The sequence below is a fragment of the Cervus elaphus genome, chromosome 2 (genome assembly GCF_910594005.1).
Source record: "Cervus elaphus chromosome 2, mCerEla1.1, whole genome shotgun sequence".
Lineage (NCBI taxonomy): Eukaryota > Metazoa > Chordata > Mammalia > Artiodactyla > Cervidae > Cervus > Cervus elaphus.
The window spans coordinates 48,229,527-48,249,016 of record NC_057816.1 but is presented as its reverse complement, the minus strand read 5'-3'; the positions used below and the strand labels follow the sequence as shown (position 1 = coordinate 48,249,016).

General features: G+C 46.1%; 2 protein-coding genes across 2 annotated transcripts in view; both read right to left on the bottom strand.

Annotated features, from left to right (window-relative positions):
- The window catches only part of PANX1 (pannexin 1), a 50,739-nt gene extending 44,257 nt beyond the window's left edge, over positions 1–6,482 (bottom strand). Inside the window, exon 1 of the mRNA XM_043877045.1 lies at positions 5,902–6,482. Within this exon, the coding sequence (XP_043732980.1) occupies positions 5,902–6,082 (181 nt within the window). The 5' untranslated portion in view covers positions 6,083–6,482. The remainder of the gene's footprint in view (positions 1–5,901) is intronic.
- Positions 6,483–12,265: 5,783 nt separating this feature from the next.
- The window catches only part of HEPHL1 (hephaestin like 1), a 94,429-nt gene continuing 87,204 nt past the window's right edge, over positions 12,266–19,490 (bottom strand). The window contains exons 18-20 of the mRNA XM_043877033.1: positions 13,629–13,791; positions 13,116–13,181; positions 12,266–13,027 (exon numbers count right to left, since the gene is read on the bottom strand). Coding sequence (XP_043732968.1) covers positions 12,828–13,027; positions 13,116–13,181; positions 13,629–13,791 — 429 coding nt within the window. The 3' untranslated portion in view covers positions 12,266–12,827. The remainder of the gene's footprint in view (positions 13,028–13,115; positions 13,182–13,628; positions 13,792–19,490) is intronic.

Below are 19,490 nucleotides of genomic sequence, written 5' to 3'. Positions count from 1 at the left end.
CCCAGCTCACTCAGCCAGGGGAAGGTGCTCCCAAACTGCACCCCTTCTCTGGACCGAACTCACTGCCCCAGGTAGGGGTTTGAGAAGAAAGCACTCCAAGGAAGCAACCTGCAGAGGAAGGGGTGGGTGTTCGAATGGTTTCTAAAAGGATGTTGCTAATCCAAACCTAGACTCTGCAAAGATTTCAAGACATATGTTCAGCTTTTGCTAAGGATAGGAGTTTCATCTGTTTCGAAATAATAGAGTTTTTCCCCCCACAACTTCATCTTCTTTTCGCATTTTCATTTCTCTTTGGAAAAGAGAAAGGGATTCGAAAATAATTAAATATAGATCTAAGTCACTGAGTTCTTTAAAGTCAGGGAACAATGGGCATTGAAACAGAACAAATGCTATTGGGGTAAATTCTGTTTTATTTTTAAAATCGATCTCATCATGACTAAATGTTTGCTTATTACCCATCAGCTCACATTCTTTGCTCTACTGCTGTTACTCCAGTTCTCTCCAATGACATTATACAGAGTTTTCAAATATTTTTGATGGTGATTTTTTTTTAGGACAAATTCTTTCAAGATACATAAAATCCTGTCTTACAGACAACTGAATAACTAACACTCAGGATCCCCAAATGCTAAAATCCTATTGACATCCTTGATGATTCCGTTCCTTTACAAACTCCACTGAATGCCTACTATGTATCAAGTTTTTTGGGGGACGCTAGGACAGAGCAGTCAACCCCATAGAGGATAAATGGTCCCTGACCCCAGTGAACTTACAGTCTGGTGGGGAGACAGCATTCAACAAACAATTATGCAAATAATTAACAAATCAGAACTTGGGTAAGTGCTTAGAAGGAAACACCGTGCTTTGAGAACACATCAGAAAAGTCCATGGAAACTTGCAACCTTACGCCTCAAAGAGGTGATTTCTTTCTTAAAACGAGGAACACATCAAAATTCCTCTTCCCCTCTTCTGAGTCACATTTAGAGGGAGCTGGAGCTGGAGGGTACACAGGCGCATTGACTTTTACTTGAAATAGTAACTCAGGAATGCAGAACTATCCTGGAGAATGACTCCATCCTGCTGGGAAATGATACTGGTCTCTTCTCTTTTCCTTTCAATGCTGGGAGGGGGGGCAGCAGTTACAGAGATTTATGTACCAACAAGCCTGATGTGTAATCATGGAAAATTAGGAAGAAACTACATGCACATCCCCAGGAAAATGACTGGGTGACCTATGGCAAGAACATTTCACCCTATGGAGTATCTCTGTCTGCCTGTCCACTGAAAAACAGTGAGGTGACTCTTCAGTACTGACACAGAAGGCTCTCCGTACCTGAGTGGGAAAGTGCAAACCACGATGACGTGACTCAGTTTGGTTTAAAAAAGTGTCTAAACTTTATATTAATGCAGAGAAAGGGGTCTTTTTCAGCTGTACATAGTGTCCACAGTGGTCACCTCTAACACACGGGAAAGGCTTAAGAATCCTTTACCCTGAGAAGGTATGTAGGTACTATCTGTACAATAAAAATACATTTTAAAAAAATGAACGAAGAAAAACATGTATGTATCAGTAGCCTCTCTGGACAGCAGGCATCCTTCTGGAAGGGGACCAGGATGTGTTTTGGCTTAAAATGTGAGTTGAGGATGTGCTGTTTGGGGACCTTTTCCCTGAGACCCTAAGTATTAGCCCATTCTTAGAGACACACCTGAAAAGAACAATTAGCTGTACCACCGGCTGCATGATGAAGGCAGCGTGAACACATTCCCAAAGGCGTGCCTACACTCAGCCACAGAGGAGCGGACGACAGAGACACGAGGGGAGCTGGGCGCTAACAGCTCTGGAAGAGGCTGCAGCTGCCTGGCCCCTGGCCCCCTGGGGCTGGCCGAGCACCCGCCCATGAACGGCAGCAGCAGAGAGACCACATCCCTCTGCCCAGAACCACAGCCGCCCACCAGGAGGGCAGCGGGGGAGCAGGCTCCCTGCACGGACCAGACGCCCTTCCCCGGGGTCTAGCGGTTGCCCCTGCTGCTCATCTGGTCCGGCCAGACCGGGACCCGGCAGGCCGCATCCTGGCAGGACACAGGGACTCCGCTCTCCCAGCGTCTCCCAAGGCGCCAGGCTGGGGCTCCAGAGTCAAAGCAGACCCCAAGGGGGGACACCTCGGCCTCGGGTCACCTACAGCCCTAGGCCAAGGGCACTGCAGACCCAGCAAAAGACCCCAAGAGCACGAATTGCATTCAGGGTCTGGTCTGTTGAAAAGTAGCATGCTTAGGGAATTAGTTTCTTCAGTGCTTGAGATAAAGACTCCTAGAATTTCAGAGCATGAAGGCCATGTAACCCAATTATGCTTGTATTCTACACAGAGCTGTCACTCTGCTATTTCCTAAACTCTCTGTAGATACAGAAATATACAGAGATAGGCAGAGAGTCAGGGTGACAGATGCTGTACCTCTAGAGGCATCTGCAAATGTGTGTTAGAAATGAGGGTCATTTTGTGGCACAGAACTCTGACCCCCGCACTTGCCATATGGTGACAGTCGTGTGCTCTCCAAGCCACACAGAATGACACTCAACCGCCTTCCAGAGAGCCTTCGACATTTCAAACAGATTCTCCCTTGCCCCAAAAGTGCTGCAAAAGGGAATTCGAGGTACTTGCAATACATCCTATGCTTGTAAGTCAAGTGGGGCAACCGGTGCCTCCGCTCTGAACATATCCTGCAGTACTGTCCTCAGAGCGGGACCTCAGGGAGGGAACCAGGGCTGACCTCACCAGGGCAGCCCTTGTGTTATTAAATGACACGAGGACCCCAGCAAGAAGGAAGTCCCCCCGTACCAGGGACCCCTCACCTCCAGCTTGTGAATTCCAAGTTGGGACCTGGCCGCTGCAACCTCGATCCTGACCTGGGCTTCTGACCTGGACACGGAGACCTGGCCTCCCTCCCTGGATGTCCCTCCCCACCTCAGCCCAGCCATTCTCCAAGGGCGAACCCAGGAGAGCTCTCTCACATGCTCCTGCATTTCTTTCACCGCATCTTAATTGAGCACTTGTTGTATACAAGACATGATGCAAGGCAAGGGGAGAGAAAAAGTGAAAGCTGAAAAAACACGGTCAGTGCCAACTGCCTCTTCTCTGTCTCCCATCTCACAGTTTTACCAGCCCAGAGTCACAGTCAAATTTAAACTGTCTTCTGCTGTGCATCAGTTAGTGTGGAATCGGGGTTTTTTGTCCCCCTACCCAGCTTACCCTCTAGGGGACCCAGGCATGCAATGCTTTAGAAGAGCTGAGCGAAGTATCAGGCTTAACCAGACCAGGGGCCTATTTTAATTCTTACATCAATCCAACATCAGCAGCTCACTTTGCAAAAGCCTTTAAAACTCTCCAGCCACAACTCAGAAATTAAATGATTCCCTCCAGATCAACTCCCTCCAGGATGGCTCTGCTTGTAATTCTGGCCGTGGCAGGGCAGGCAGGACCAATGAGCAGGGACAGCTCCAGGTTGCTGCAAAGGCCGCCAGTGTGCCCTCCACCGTGCCTGTGGGCACCAGCCTCTCTCTGCCCTGCCACACCGCATCACCTCTGTGACGACCCACAAATGCTGGTGACGGACGGCTAGGCAGAGCCCTTTCTGCTCCCACCTCCCAGAGCATGCAGGACCCCACCAGACCAGTTCCACGCACTCTTTCCTGTACCTCTTCTCTCCTCTCTGAAGTCTGTCTTCTGGCTTCGTCTAATGTCGTCCCTGGTCCTGCCTTCCTCCTCTCGAGTGTCCTGAAGCTCTCAGTATACAGGAGTCTGCTGACAGCTTCACCCAAGTTCCTTCCACCTGGTGCTCAGAATTTAACACTGCCCTGTCACTGAATCACACACTGCTGAACCACATTACCTCCAGCAAGTCTGCTCCTGTGCCCAGCTGGATGGTAAACTCCTACAGGGCAGGATGAGGACCACGCCTCAAACTCCAACCTCCACATCCCCCCCCCCCGACCCCGGCAAAAAACAACAGCATAAGCTCGGCCTCCCACTGGGCAAACCTATCCACAGCAAACGCCTTTCAGACAGCCCATCAGTTAGAAGGGGCCAACAGCACTCTTTAGAGTCCCTGGAACACGTGGGCTAGAGGTGAGGTTTGATCACAGAGGGTACCCAGCTCCTGGCATCAGATGGCTGCTCCCCTACAGCAGGGCATGTCTGCCCAGCACTGGGTCCTCAGGAAACATTCACTGAAGGAGGAGATCATCTCCAGGGTCCATGCTACTTTGTGGTTTTCCTTTCTCCCGAAGCCTCAATTCACAGGAAGGCAGAGGGAAAGCTTCGACTATCAATGCCTGCCCAGTGACCAGGAAAACTGAAGACTACTTTTCAGAATGAACTTGGCGACTTCCTGCCAAGGTGAACAATGCTGTGGTGTAGGTCACAAAATCAAGCTCACTGCAACCTTTTTCTAACCAACTCTGCCCTCAACTTCCCTGTTTCCACCAATATCACTCCCCAGTCACTAGGCCTGCAGCCTTTCCGGTACCTCTGATCAGTTCAGCCCTTTGGGGCCTCTGGAAAGCTATACGCCCAAGAGCATGGCTCCTTGCTCCTGGAAACCTCCCATCCTTTCCCTTCTAGTCGTGGGGCCCACACTCACACAAGACCTCAACTGATTCCGAATCTTTATGGCATCCTTCCTAGCTCTAACCGCCTCCCCTTCACAGACCTTACGCACTACCCTCAGCCTATTACTTATTAAGTGCTGTTTCCAGCTAGTCCAGCCTCTACTTAAATCATAACTTTTCACTTTTTAAACCATCAAGTCTTCTGTTCTGTTCTCACTGACTCAGGCCCACATTCACTCTCATATCCTGGAAACCCTGACCAATCCTTCTGCCTCAGCGAGGATACTCGCTCGCTGTGTCTGTCCTTCCAAGAACTGGGCCTTCTTGGCCATCTCAAAATCTTGGCAGAAGTCTCAACTCTGCTTATCCACATCCCACCCACGAGCAGGGGCTCAGGGCCAGCCCAGCTTCTCACACAAGCTTTCCCCATTCTTCAACCCACCAGCCACCTCCGCTCAGCAGAGCTGTGTCTAGCCTCACACACTGCCTTCCTGTTGACTCAAACACTCTTCGCCCCACCAACCCCCCCACCACCCAAACCCGCCTGGCCAAAGTCAGAACAGCTGGTAAGGAAGACCAGCTGCTTCTTAGCCACGTGATCCTGCCCAAACCACCAGACTTTCAGAATCTCACAGAACTGTTGCTATGACACATGAGAATTTACATTAATGCGATTCATTCATCTCACATTCAAAAAAAGACCATCCAGGTAGAGGATTTGGATATCCTTCTAATACTGGCCAAGGGCAGTTATTTCCCATCATTCACAACCCTGCAGCTGCTAAGTCTCAGTATAACTTAATTAAATGTAAGACAAGGGAGAAAGCACTTTGATTGGGGTACTTTTCCTCATATCCTCCATTTAGACACTCGGGAGGTTCTCTGATACAAATTTTGGATGACTGCAGAAATATGGGGGTGAAGGAAAGAGGAGACAGTTGTTCCAGGCAAATCTAGTGACAACGGCGCCGGTCTTAGGAGTGAGGCGTGAACACTAAGGCAAAGTCAGCAGTAGGCACTGACTGGGCACACTGCCAGTAAGCCACCAGTGGGCAGCAGGAACAGGAGAACTGGGGAGTGGGATACAAGCAGGGTCCACGGCTGGGGGGGGCGGGGAGCACGTGGACAAAGAATGCTTCAGACCATCGTATCTGGCTACCTTCCTTCCCAACGTGCATGCCCAAGACAACGGCGAGCACCGCCAGGGGCGCGCGGTAAAATCACTTCCAACCAGAGACCAGGGCACCTCTGATAACGCCGGCCTAGCCGGCCCCGATACCGCCAGCCCCGGGCCTCACCAATGGAGATTTCTTGCGCGAAAGCCAGCGAGATGAGCAGCAGAGGCAGCCCCACGGCGATGCACGTGACCATCTTGTCCACGGCCAGCTCCAGCCGCAGCCCCTTAAACTTGGGCTCCGAGGGCTCCTTCAGCAGGAAGTCCGAGAACACATACTCGGTGGCAAGGTGCGCAATGGCCATTGCTGCGGCGCGCTGGGCTGGGCCGGGCAGGTTCGCGAGGCAGGCCTGGGGACCGCCGGCGTCGGGAGGGCGGTGCTGCGCCTTAGCCCGTCACCAGCCCCGCCCGCGGGTTTCGCTTTCCTTTTGCCCGCTCCCCGGTGGCTCCCACATTCCGCCGGTCTTGTACCGCGATGCGCCGTAGCCGTCTTCTCCGGGCGCCTGGCCTGGCGGGTCCCGGGGCTGCTCCGCGGGCATGGGAGCCCGGGCCGCGCCCGCTCCTCCTCCGCCGGCCGGGGTGCAGCCACTCCGGCAGGTCCCCGGGCTCCGCGCCGCCGCCGCGCGCCCGAGGGCGAGAGTCTGCGGCCGAACAAAGCGCGAACCCCGCGGTGAGGCCCCGGCTGCGGCTGCCACCGCCCCGCGCGCTCTCGGCCCGCCCCGCACGCTCTCCCGGAACCTCAGAGGAGCGCGAGCGCCGAGGGGGCGCGGCGTTTCCGGGAGCCGCTGGGCGCGGGGCGCGGTGGGCGCGGCAGCGCCGGCAACCCTGGGATCCACCCCTGAAGCGGGTGTCCGTGCGAGCAGCTCCTCCGCGAGTCCTCGCGCCCCTCCCACCTTCATCCCCTCCTCTTCCGGGCGCCGGGAAGTTTGAAGTCCCTTCCGAAAGTGACCTGTCGCCCTGTGGACCGGACGGCCCCTTACGCCTCACCCCCAGCATGGCGAGATCAGGTCAGCAGGCGGTGCAAAGGCCTCAGAGAGCAACGGGCGCCTTAAAAGGCGATGGAGCGGGTTAGACCGAGCAAACGTGGCAGAGGGGGCGCTGGACTCTAGCAGGAACACTGGGGGCCAGGGAGGCGCGGGCTTGGGGTGGTGAGCCTGCGCCTGACTCGGTCTCACGGGTCTATGCTTCGCCTCTCGCTTTGCCCGCGGGAGCCTCGGTCTGGGATGCTGAGAGACAGTCAGGAGACGCTGTGATCAGCAACACTTGGAGCTGGCAGGACTTTTGAACAGGAGGGCTCCTTGGGCCGGGGCTGCCGGCTCTGCTCTTTGTACACGGGCAGGTCCGTGCAGGCAAGCCTCTTCTGTGTGCGCTCACCTGCCCTGTGTACATCTCCACCCCGCCCTGCCCTCGGAGCCCTCGCCCCGTGGCCTGCACGACCCTCCGCTTAGGAGACTCATGGGACCAGGACTGCACAATGGCCAGAACCACAACCCTCGTCTCCTCTCAGCCTGAACTCCAGTCTTCCCCACCTTGCTCAAAGCAGTGCCACCCGACCACGCGCCCAAACCAGACAGCTGCACTGCCCTGTGTGACGGCTCTGTCTCTCCCAGCTGCCTGAACCAATTTCCAAATTCTCTAGCTTCTCGCTCCTAAATATTGAACATCTGATCATTTTCCTCCACCTGCGCTGCCATCCTCTCTCCTAACCACCTACAGGTAGGCCCTGCAGGCCTGCAAGCTCTTCTCCCCAGCAGCTGCCGAAGGGAATTTGTAAAAGCTCCAGTCTTATCCTATCACTCCCCTTCTTAAAGTGTACCTTATTTTTAGGATAAAATTCAAATTGTTTAGCATGGCTACTGCCTGCCTTACCAGTTTCACTACTTTCCCTTCAGTTCTTCAACTTTGCCATTTCTTGCCTCCTCCAGACCTTCACCTGCCCCAAATCACATCCACAGTAGCCTTTTTGCCTGGCTTGTTCTGCTGGATGTCACTTCCCCTGGAGAGTCTTCCTTGGAAACACTAAACAGGATTAGGCCCCTCTGTTAAATATTCTTGTGATGCCAGATGCGGGCTTTGGGAAAGTTACATGCCCTGTCTGTATCTCAGTGTTTTCATCTGTAAGGTGATTATACTGCTTAGGATTGAGGTAAAGATCGAAAAAGTTAATATACAGAAGGTGCCTAGGACGTTGCTTGATGACTGATGAGTGCTGTGTACATGTTATCCATTACTATTCCCCTCTATTTTTCCTTCTTAATGAAAATCACAATCACAGTTCAACAAGTATGTGTTTAACTGTCCACTGATTTAGGGTTTGTCTCCCCCTTTATAGCTATAAGGTGCATTTAAGGATTAAATAACACACCCTCCTCGAAGTCCTCCCTTCCCCCTCTCCTTACTCCAGTGTGATTTGTTAGAAGGAAGCCAAAGCAGCTGCAGGCCTCATAGCTGTGGTCCCAAAACTCTTGTTTTGTTTATTAGAGACCCTTGACATTTGGGTATGAAATCTTTTGTGACCAAAATAGTCAAAGTCAAGAGAGTTAAGCCCACTACACGGCCTGTTCTGTTTATATATTTATTTATTCATCTAAGTAATGTTTGCTGAGCAACTATTGTGTATCTGCACTGTGATCTGTGCTGGGGTGCAGCAGTGAGCAAAACAGGTTTGAGGTCCTTGTTTCCATGGAGTCTAGATTTCAAGGAGACAGACAAAAGTCAAACTAACAGGTAAGATGGATATGCCCCAGGATTAGGGCAACTAAAGAAAATAATGGAAATTGGAAATAACTTGGGAGGGGTCCACTTTAGAGAGGGCAGTCTGGGGAACTTACATCTGAACTAGGAAAGAGAGTGAGGGTGCTGGAAAGAGACTTCCAGGCACAGAAAGCAGTGTGTGCAAAGGTCCTGAGGCAAGAAGGAACTAGCAGGGCACAGGAACTGATAAAAGCTGAAACAGAGTGGAGTCAGAGGTAAAGCTGGAGATGTGGACATAATGGGCAGCCAAATCAGTCTGAGTTTTATAGATGAAGGTAAGGAGTTTGGATACTATTAAATGTGAAACCAAAAGACAGTAAAGGAAATGTATCAGGTTAAGTGATGTGATCGGATTTGGAGGACTGTGTGGACTGTGGTTAGAGGGACAGAAGCGACCTGGAGAGGCTGGGTAGGGACTGCCACCGTGATCTGCTTGAGCAGGCTTTGGAGTCTGTAGCCCAGGAAGAAATACATTTTGAGTTTATTAGCATAAAGATGATTTTCAGATCCAGGAAGATGAGTGAAATAACCTATGGAGGGGGTATAACAAGCTACCGCTGACTTGGTGGCACACGATTATCTTTTCTCTCTTTGTCTGCACTGGGTCCTCACGGCAGCTCAGCATGCTTCTCTAGTTGCATGTTTCAGGCTTAGTTACCCCTCAGCATGTAGGATCTTAGTTCCCCAGTCGGGGATCGAACCTGAGTCCCCTGCATTGGAAGGCAGATTCTTAACCACCCGACCACCAGAAAAGTATCACATTTATTTTTCAACAGTTCTGGAAATTTGAAGTTCAAAATCAGTTTCACTGCAAAAAGTCAAGGTGCCAGCAGGCCTCCAGAGGCTCGAGGAGAGAATCCGGCCCTTTGCCTTTTCCAGCCTTGAGGAAGCATTCCTTCATCTCCAAGGCCTGCAGCGTAGCACCTTCCTTCATGTGTCCCATAGCTCCCTCGTCTTTTTTTATAAAAACACCGTGCTTGCAGGCATATTCAGTCACTCTTTTGTGTCCAACTCTTCCCAACCCCATAGACTGTAGCCCATCAGGCTCCTCTGGGATTTCCCAGGCAAGAATACTGGAGTGGGTTGCCACATTTCCTCTTTCAGGGGATCTTCCTGATCCCAGGGATCAAACCCATGTCTCTTGCATCAGCAGGCAGATTCTTTACCACTGTGCCACGTGGGAAGCCCCATAAGAACACTGTGGTTACATTCTTTACCACTGTGCCACGTGGGAAGCCCCATAAGAACACTGTGGTTACATTTAGGGCCAATCTGGGTAATCCAACATAAACTTCCCATCTCAAGATTTGTTAACAATCATAGCTGCAAAGTCTTTTTGCTGTACATGATTACATTCACAGGTTCAGGGAGTGGGACCTGGAATCTTTGGCGATACTATTCAGCCCACCCCGGAGGGCCAAACGAAGAAAAGGGCCCAGTTCAAGTCGGGAGGCACGCTAAGTCAGAGGGAGGAGAAGGAACTCGCAAGAGACTAAAAGGAAGTAGCTGCTGAGGAAGAAGGAAGGTTGGCAGGCGATGTTATGGAGCCAGGAAACTAGAGGATATCTAGAAGGAAGAAGCTGCCAAGTGTTACTGAGAGGTTAAGTAAGATAAAGACTGGGAAGAGGCCACAGACCGTGGAATCATTTCCATTATCATTATTATAGTCATGATGGTTTTGATAACAGCAGACTGGGGTGCAGAGTTAGGCAGGGCCCTCTGGAAGGGAAACCATTGGAACGGGTAGAAGCATGCATCGGGTGAGGAGACAGAGACAAGTGTGGACAGCACTTTCAGTTCTGTTATCAAGGGAACAAAGGACCTGTGTTGGAGCAGGTTATGGAGTTAAAGACAGTGACTGTTTGTTTGCTGTCTGTTTTTAATGGAAGATATTGCTGATAAGTTCATGCAGGAGGGAAAACTGATGACTGAGGGAATTATGTTCTTGAGAAAGCAAGTAGGGATGCAGTTTCCAGAGTCCAGGGAGAGACTGGCCCTGCCAGGAGCAGGTGCACATCTTCTGTTGTAACGAGAGGAAAAGATGTGTATAAATGTGATTGATTTTCTCAGGAGAGTGAGGATGAGCATGAAGAAGTGTGGTACCTCAGAGAAAACAATACTTGGTGAGAGTCCTGTCATCTGTGGGCTTCCCAGGTGGCTCAATGGTACAGATTCTGCCTGTCAGTGCAGGAGAAGTGGGTTTAATCCCTGGATTGGGAAGATCCCTTGCAGCAGGAAGTAGCAACCCACTCCAGCATTTTTGCTTGAAATTCCATGGACAGAGGAGGCTGGCGGGCTACATTCCATGCGGTTGTAAAGGAATCAGACACAACCTAGCAACTAAACACCAACAAGGTTATCTGTATACATATATTGTCACTTTGTTTCATTTCCTCTAACGAGTATAACTAGGATAGTTGCTAAATAGCTAAAAAATAATTCTCCTTTAACTAACCACCTGCTCCAGGTAAAAAATTTACCTATTACTAGACCTCAGTTACGGTGTTGAAAAAAAAATGTAAATAGCTATGTTTATGATACATGAAACTTTATTAAAAAGAGAAATGGTATAATCAAACTACTTTGTGGTTTCATTTTCATTAAAAAATAAACTAAGAGAAAAGGAAAAGACAACTAAATAATTTGTTTTCTAGGTCAGTTATAAATAAGGCATTTATCATGATTATTATTATGAAATTATATAGCCTATACATGTCTGAAAACTGTAAGCACATACTAAAAATCACATTATCAGTGGTTAGCAGTCTGGAATTCAGATCCTTGGGTATCATGTTTGATATGACATTCAAGCAAACTATGAACAGAACTATTAGCATTTGCATCCTGTTTTATGTAAGACTATAGCTTCCATCAAATTACCCATTTCCCCTCACCAAGATGAAGATGAGACAGTATGAAAGGTCCCTCCACCAGTATTTATTAGGTCCTACTTGTTCACTTGAACAGCCCCGTGACCCACTGCTAAGGCAGATGTACTAATAGCCCCCATCTCGCAGCAGCGTGGGCTAAGGGCAATTTCTCAGTCTAGTAGTAAACAATGTTGCTCTCATCAATATTACACCTAGAGCTGAGGCATACATATAGAGAGTATCGATTGCCTCTTAATGGGTTGAGTTTAGTTGTTCAATATTTTATTTGGCATTTGAGACTTGAAAATTGTAAAAATATATCTCAAAGTTGATTTATTGGTTTAAAAATTTGCTACTGGGACTCTCTTTTATTAGCCTTTTCTTTCCTCTTCCCATCAAAGACTACGTCTTTCTCCTCCCAGTCAGTCAGCTGCATTGATGAATTCCTTCTGGTGTTTTTCACATGATGACACTGTCTTTATTTCATAAAAGATGGAGCCTGGGAAAACTCCTCCTAACAGTGAAAAATCAGACTCGAGAGTCAAGGCCAGGCTTGCTTCCTGCAAAGTTTCCCTCCCACCAAGTTTCCCTCCCCTTGGAAGCTCCCACTAAACTCTCAGGGAGTCTCTTGACTCACAGTGGGAGAACCTAGCCTGCTATTGCAGATTCCAGCCCTCCACATTCTGAAATACAAATTCTCTGATTGATTTTTGAAAATACAAACATTGCCACAGAAACATATTGTAAAAAATGTATAAATGAAGTGAGTTGTAAACATTCAACTCAATGTAAACATTCAAGTATCTCTACAGGTTTGCATAAAAACAATATTTTTTAAAAATGCATGTAACTTTGCTTCTTATATAGCAAACAGTGCACAGGCTATTTATATTAAAAGGGAGAAGGCCAGGGGAGCTGGCTAAAGCCTCCAAAAAAGTCTTTTGGTCAAATTTTATCAGTAGATACTGATTTAGACATTTTCAGGGACACCCCAGAACGTTATTTTTCCTGGAACCACTAAGGGAAGCATCTTCCATAACAGAGATGAAAAATCAGTGCCATTCCAGTTAGATGTCTGAGGCAGTGTAACTCTTTCCTGAAACTGGCCATCTATAGAGACTTTGATGGTAAGGAAGCACTGTCTAATCTAGGAATTATGAAAGATGGAAAATAAATGTATCTTTCAGAGGGTCTTTGCACTTCGACGAGCTCATTCAGAGAACAGACTGGGTCTGCTTTCTCAGTCATGCCCACTCTTCTTTTTCTATTTTATACCTGAGGATTATTCACAGCCCCTTTAAAAATAAATAAAGAAAAGCACATTGCTTTGAATCTGTTCCAGAGGATCGGAGCCTGACCCGGGAAGCAGCGGCAGGGTCCTCGGGGAGCGGTGCCCTGTTCTGTCTCCCTGCGGAGGACGCGGGGGTCACAGGGCGTCGGTGGGGAGCGCGCAGGACTGGACCTCCAAGTACGCCGCCCGCGGCCTCGCGGAGCACAGCTTGAACGAGAGGACCACCGAGAGGACCAGGAGGAGGAGGCCGAGGACGAAGAGGACGACCAAGGCTGCTCGGGCTCCTCTGGGATCCAGACTCTGGCCAAAGAAGTAGAGCTGCTCCTTGCCGGGTTCTGTGCAAAAGAAACGCGAGCGGTCAGGCCACTTTCCCTAGGGACTGAATCCAGACCATTGACTACAGGGTCGAGCGGACATCGTTACCGTTAGAGGGCGCGGATCCGGATGCACCTCCGGAAGGAGACTTGGTGGAGTATGGAATCCTGTTGTCTGGACAAAGAAGACAATGTGATGGTTTATAAACAATAGAAGATTCTTTTCACCACAGGAGTTGTTTCCAGAGTTAAGTCATTTCACCAACAAAGACTTGATCCTATCAGTCTCTGTAAGTCTTTGTTGGATAGTCACTGTGCCTATTTCATGCCAGTATACATGCTATTCTTACCCCATCCACCCTGCAAGTTTCTGCTCACCTGTTAAGATATCCACCCATGAAACCTGGGTTCATGTGCCCCAGCCTGTTAATCATTGCTCCCTGCTGCTGTCACTGAACCCTGTACCCTGCACTTTATCTTGGCATGTATCATAGTCCACTACAGTTACATGTCTGTCTCTCTTACTTGACTCTGAGCTCCTTGGAGGCCCTCATGCTTCCTGTTTCCAAGGTCTGCAGGAAGCCTGGTACTATCAGCTGGCATCACAGACAGAAAACAGTACCTATGTTTCGAAGGACTGTGTAGGTTGTCTCCATGCCAGCATGAATATGGTCAGACACATGACAATGTAACAACCACGTCCCTGGGTGATCTGCAAACAGTTCAATGGTTTGGAATGTCCCTGGAAAGAGGTCATATACATCTTCTCGATAAGATTTACCTATCTGCAGGTAGAAAGAAATAATAAAGATAAGACCAGAAATCAATTAAATGAAAAATAGAAACATAATAAAGATAAAGAATCCAAAAGCTGGTTCTTTGAACCAATCAGTAAAATTGGTGAACTGTATAGAAACCGACCTGTGATGGTCCCCAGTGACCCCTGTCTCCTGGTACTCATTACCTTGGCAGACCCCTCTCACACTGCTGTCTGACGGCTGGTCCTTGAAGCCACCAGCATATGGCAGAAACAAATGGCATTCTGCTTCCCTTTCTCTCTCTCTCCCACTGGATCGCTCACCCTAGGGAAGCCAGCTCCCATGTCATGGTAAAGAACTGAAGCCTCTGGCCCATAGTCCTGTGAGTGAATTTGGAAATGGATCCTCCAGCTGCTGTCAAACCTGATGACTAGCTCCAGCTGACATCTTGATTGTACCCTCACAAGAGATGCTGAATTAGAATCAGTGAACTAAACTCTTTCCAGCCTAACCCAGAGAGATTGTGAGATAATAAGTGTGTGTTGCTTTAGCGCACTATATCTTAGGGTGAATTTGTTATGCAGCAAAACTCTAGACAAACTGACAGAGAAAAAAAAAACACAGATTACAAATATCAGAGATGAAAGGGAGTCTATCACTAAGACTTTATAGACATTAAAAAGGATAGTAAAGGAATGTTATGAACAACTATCCATGAATTCTGCAACTTTGGAGATTTACAGATGGCAGATGATAGAAAAGTATATGAAAAGATATTCAATATCATTAGCCATTAGGAAAATGCAAATGAAAAATGATGAGATACCAATATATATATTGGATTGGACAAAAAGTTCATTCAGGTTTCATAAGATAGCATTAAAAAATGTGAACAACCTTTGTGGTCAACCCAATGCTTAAAGGGATGGCTAAGAAAAAATAAGAATGAAAGATAGCAAGTGTTGATGTGGATGTGGAAAAGTGGTACCCTCATACATGTCTGGTAGGAGAGAAAAGTATACTGTCTCTCTGGAACACAGTTTGGAAGTTTCCTTGAAGTTAATCATATATGTACCACCTGGCCTGGTGGCTCAGTGGTAAAGAATCCACCTGCCAGTGCAGGAGACATGAGTTCGATCCCTGGGTCAGGAAGATCCCCTGGAGAAAGAAATGGCAACCCACTCAAGTATTCTCACCTGGAGAATTCCATGGACAGAGGAGTCTTGCAGGCTACAGTCCACAGGGTTGCAAAGAGTCAAATACAACATAGCAACTTAACAACAACAACTAGCAATCTACCCCATAGGTATCTTCTCAAGGGAAAGGAAAAACTTATGTTCACATGAAAGCATGTTCACAAATGTTTATAATGACTTTATTTTTAATAACCCCAAACTGGAAACAACCCAAATGTCCCTCAATAAGGGAACAAACTGCAATACATTCATACAATGGAATACTGTTCAACAACAGGATGGAACAAACTGCGTATACAACGTGGTGGATGCACTTTAAATGCTGATACAAAATGAAACAAGCCAGATTAATAATGCTATAGACTGTATGATTTCATTTATAAGACACTTCAGAAAAGGCAAAACTATAGAGACAAAAACAGATCAGTGGTTGCCAGGGGTTAAACACAGGAAAGGAGTTGACTCTAGAAGGTGCAAAGGGGACATTTTCGGGGTTGATGGAGGTGTTTTATATTTTGATTAGGGTTGGTTACACCACTGTATGTGCTTATGACAACAGAAGTGTGTAATAAACCGGGTGAATTTTGTTGTTGTCATTTAGTCGCTAAGTTGTGTTCAACTCTTTGCAACCCCGTGGATTGTAGCCAGCCAGGCTCCTCTGTCCATGGGATTTCCCAGGCAAGAATATTGGAGAGGGTTACCATTTCTTTCTCCAGGGTATCTTCCCAACCCAGGGAGCAAACCCATGTCTCCTGTGTTGGCAGCTGGGTTCTTTACTGCTGAGGCACCAGGGAAGCCCCAGGGTGCAGTCTACTCAGTGTAAATTATACCTTATTTTGAAATATTTATGTATATAATAATTTTATATGTATATAAAATAATTTTGTTTTTATAAATTTTATATATTTTAATATAATTTTTTAAATGTGGATTAAAACAGCCAAATTCTGAAAAGCATCATAGGCATTTAATATGTGAAATTTAATTTAATATATGAAACTTAATATAATCACTGTTAGGTTAGTACTATCTTTTTTTTTTTTTCCCAGTGGGTTTTGTCATACATTAATATGAATCAGCCATAGAGTTACACGCATTCCCCATCCCGATCCCCCCTCCCACATCCCTCTCCACCCAATTCCTCTGGGTCTTCCCAGTGCACCAGGCCCAAGCACTTGTCTCATGCATCCCATCTGGGCTGGTGATCTGTTTCACCATAGATAATATACATGATGTTCTTTCGAAACATCCCACCCTCACCTTCTCCCACAGAGTTCAAAAGTCTGTTCTGTACTTCTGTGTCTCTTTTTCTGTTTTGCATATAGGGTTATCGTTACCATCTTTCTAAATTCCATATATATGTGTTAGTATGCTGTAATGTTCTTTATCCTTCTGGCTTACTTCACTCTGTATAATAGGCTCCAGTTTCATCCATCTCATTAGAACTGATTCAAATGAATTCTTTTTAACGGCTGAGTAATATTCCATGGTGTATATGTACCAGAGCTTCCTTATCCATTCATCTGCTGATGGGCATCTAGGTTACTTCCATGTCCTGGCTATTATAAACAGTCTGAGATGAACATTGGGGTGCACGTGTCTCTTTCAGATCTGGTTTCCTCGGTGTGTATGCCCAAAAGTGGGATTGCTGGGTCATATGGCAGTTCTATTTCCAGTGTTTTAAGAAATCTCCACACTGTGTTCCATAGTGGCTGTACTAATTTGCATTCCCACCAACAGTGTAAGAGGGTTCCCTTTTCTCCACACCCTCTCCAGCATTTATTGCTTGTAGACTTTTGGATAGCAGCCATTCTGACTGGCGTGTAATGGTACCTCATTGTGGTTTTGATTTGCATTTCTCTAATAATGAGTGATGTTGAGCACCTTTTCATGTGTTTGTTAGCCATCTGTATTTCTTCTTTGGAGAAATGTCTGTTTAGTTCTCTGGCCCATTTTTTGATTGGGTCATTTATTTTTCTGGAATTGAGCTGCAGGAGTTGCTTGTATATTTTTGAGATTAATCCTTTGTCTGTTTCTTCATTTGCTATTATTTTCTCCCAATCTGACGGCTGTCTTTTCACCTTACTTATAGTTTCCTTTGTAGTGAAAAAGCCTTTAAGTTTCATTAGATCCCATTTGTTTAGTTTTGCTTTTATTTCCAATATTCTGGGAGGTGGGTCATAGAGGATCTTGCTGTGATTTATGTCTGAGAGTGTTTTGCCTATGTTCTCCTCTAGGAGTTTTATAGTTTCTGGTCTTACATTTAGATCTTTAATCCATTTTGAGTTTATTTTTGTGTATGGTGTTAGAAAGTGTTCTAGTTTCATTCTTTTACAAGTGGTTGACCAGTTTTCCCAGCACCACTTGTTAAAGAGGTTGTCTTTTTTCCATTGTATATCCTTGCTTCCTTTGTCAAAGATAAGGTGTCCATAGATTCGTGGATTTATCTCTGGGCTTTCTATTCTGTTCCACTGATCTGTATTTCTGTCTTTGTGCCAGTACCATACTGTCTTGATGACTGTGGCTTTGTAGTAGAGTCTGAAGTCAGGCAGGTTGATTCCTCCAGTTCCATTCTTCTTTCTCAAGATTACTTTGGCTATTCGAGGTTTTTTGTATTTCCATACAAATTGTGAAATTATTTGTTCTAGTTCTGTGAAAAATACCGTTGGTAGCTTGATAGGGATTGCATTGAATCTATACATTGCTTTGGGTAGAATAGTCATTTTGACAATATTGATTCTTCCAATCCATGAACACGGTATGTTTCTCCATCTGTTTGTGTCCTCTTTGATTTCTTTCATCAGTGTTTTATAGTTTTCTATGTATAGGTCTTTTGTTTCTTTAGGTAGATATACTCCTAAGTATTTTATTCTTTTTGTTGCAATGGTGAGTGGTGTTGTTTCCTTAATTTCTCTTTCTTTTTTTTTCATTGTTAGTATATAGGAATGCAAGGGATTTCTTTTTTTTTTTTTTTTTTTTTTTTTTTTTAGTCTCATAATTTATTTATATTCTAAAAAATACAGAGGGAAAGAAAAGTAATCTTTGAAAAAGTACGATGATATAAAGATGATTTAAACATTCTTTAAATAGTTTATTTTTTTTTTTTTTTAATTTTTTTATTAGTTGGAGGCTAATTACTTCACAACATTTCAGTGGGTTTTGTCATACATTGATATGAATCAGCCATAGATTTACACTTATTCCCCATCCCGATCCCCCCTCCCACCTCCCTCTTCACCCGACTCCTCTGGGTCTTCCCAGTGCACCAGGCCCGAGCACTTGTCTCATGCAGCCCACCTGGGCTGGTGATTTGTTTCACCATAGATAGTATACATGCTGTTCTTTTGAAACATCCCACCCTCACATTCTCCCACAGAGTTCAAAAGTCTGTTCTGTATTTCTGTGTCTCTTTTTCTGTTTTGCATATAGGGTTATCATTACCATCTTTCTAAATTCCATATATATGTGTTAGTATGCTGTAATGTTCTTTATCTTTCTGGCTTACTTCACTCTGTATAATGGGCTCCAGTTTCATCCATCTCATTAGGACTGATTCAAATGAATTCTTTTTGACAGCTGAGTAATATTCCATGGTGTATATGTACCACAGCTTCCTTATCCATTCATCTGCTGATGGGCATCTAGGTTGCTTCCATGTCCTGGCTATTATAAACAGTGCTGCAATGAACATTGGGGTGCACGTGTCTCTTTCAGATCTGGTTTCCTCAGTGTGTATGCCCAAAAGTGGGATTGCTGGGTCATATGGCAGTTCTATTTCCAGTTTTTTAAGGAATCTCCACACTGTTTTCCATAGTGGCTGTACTAGTTTGCATTCCCACCAACAGTGTAAGAGGGTTCCCTTTTCTCCACACCCTCTCCAGCATTTATTGCTTGTAGTCTTTTGGATAGCAGCCACCCTGACTGGCGTGTAATGGTACCTCATTGTGGTTTTGATTTGCATTTCTCTAATAATGAGTGATGTTGAGCACCTTTTCATGTGTTTGTTAGCCATCTGTATGTCTTCTTTGGAGAAATGTCTGTTTAGTTCTCTGGCCCATTTTTTGATTGGGTCATTTATTTTTCTGGAATTGAGCTGCAGGAGTTGCTTGTATATTTTTGAGATTAATCCTTTGTCTGTTTCTTCATTTGCTATTATTTTCTCCCAATCTGACGGCTGTCTTTTCACCTTACTTATAGTTTCCTTTGTAGTGAAAAAGCCTTTAAGTTTCATTAGATCCCATTTGTTTAGTTTTGCTTTTATTTCCAATATTCTGGGAGGTGGGTCATAGAGGATCTTGCTGTGATTTATGTCTGAGAGTGTTTTGCCTATGTTCTCCTCTAGGAGTTTTATAGTTTCTGGTCTTACATTTAGATCTTTAATCCATTTTGAGTTTATTTTTGTGTATGGTGTTAGAAAGTGTTCTAGTTTCATTCTTTTACAAGTGGTTGACCAGTTTTCCCAGCACCACTTGTTAAAGAGGTTGTCTTTTTTCCATTGTATATCCTTGCTTCCTTTGTCAAAGATAAGGT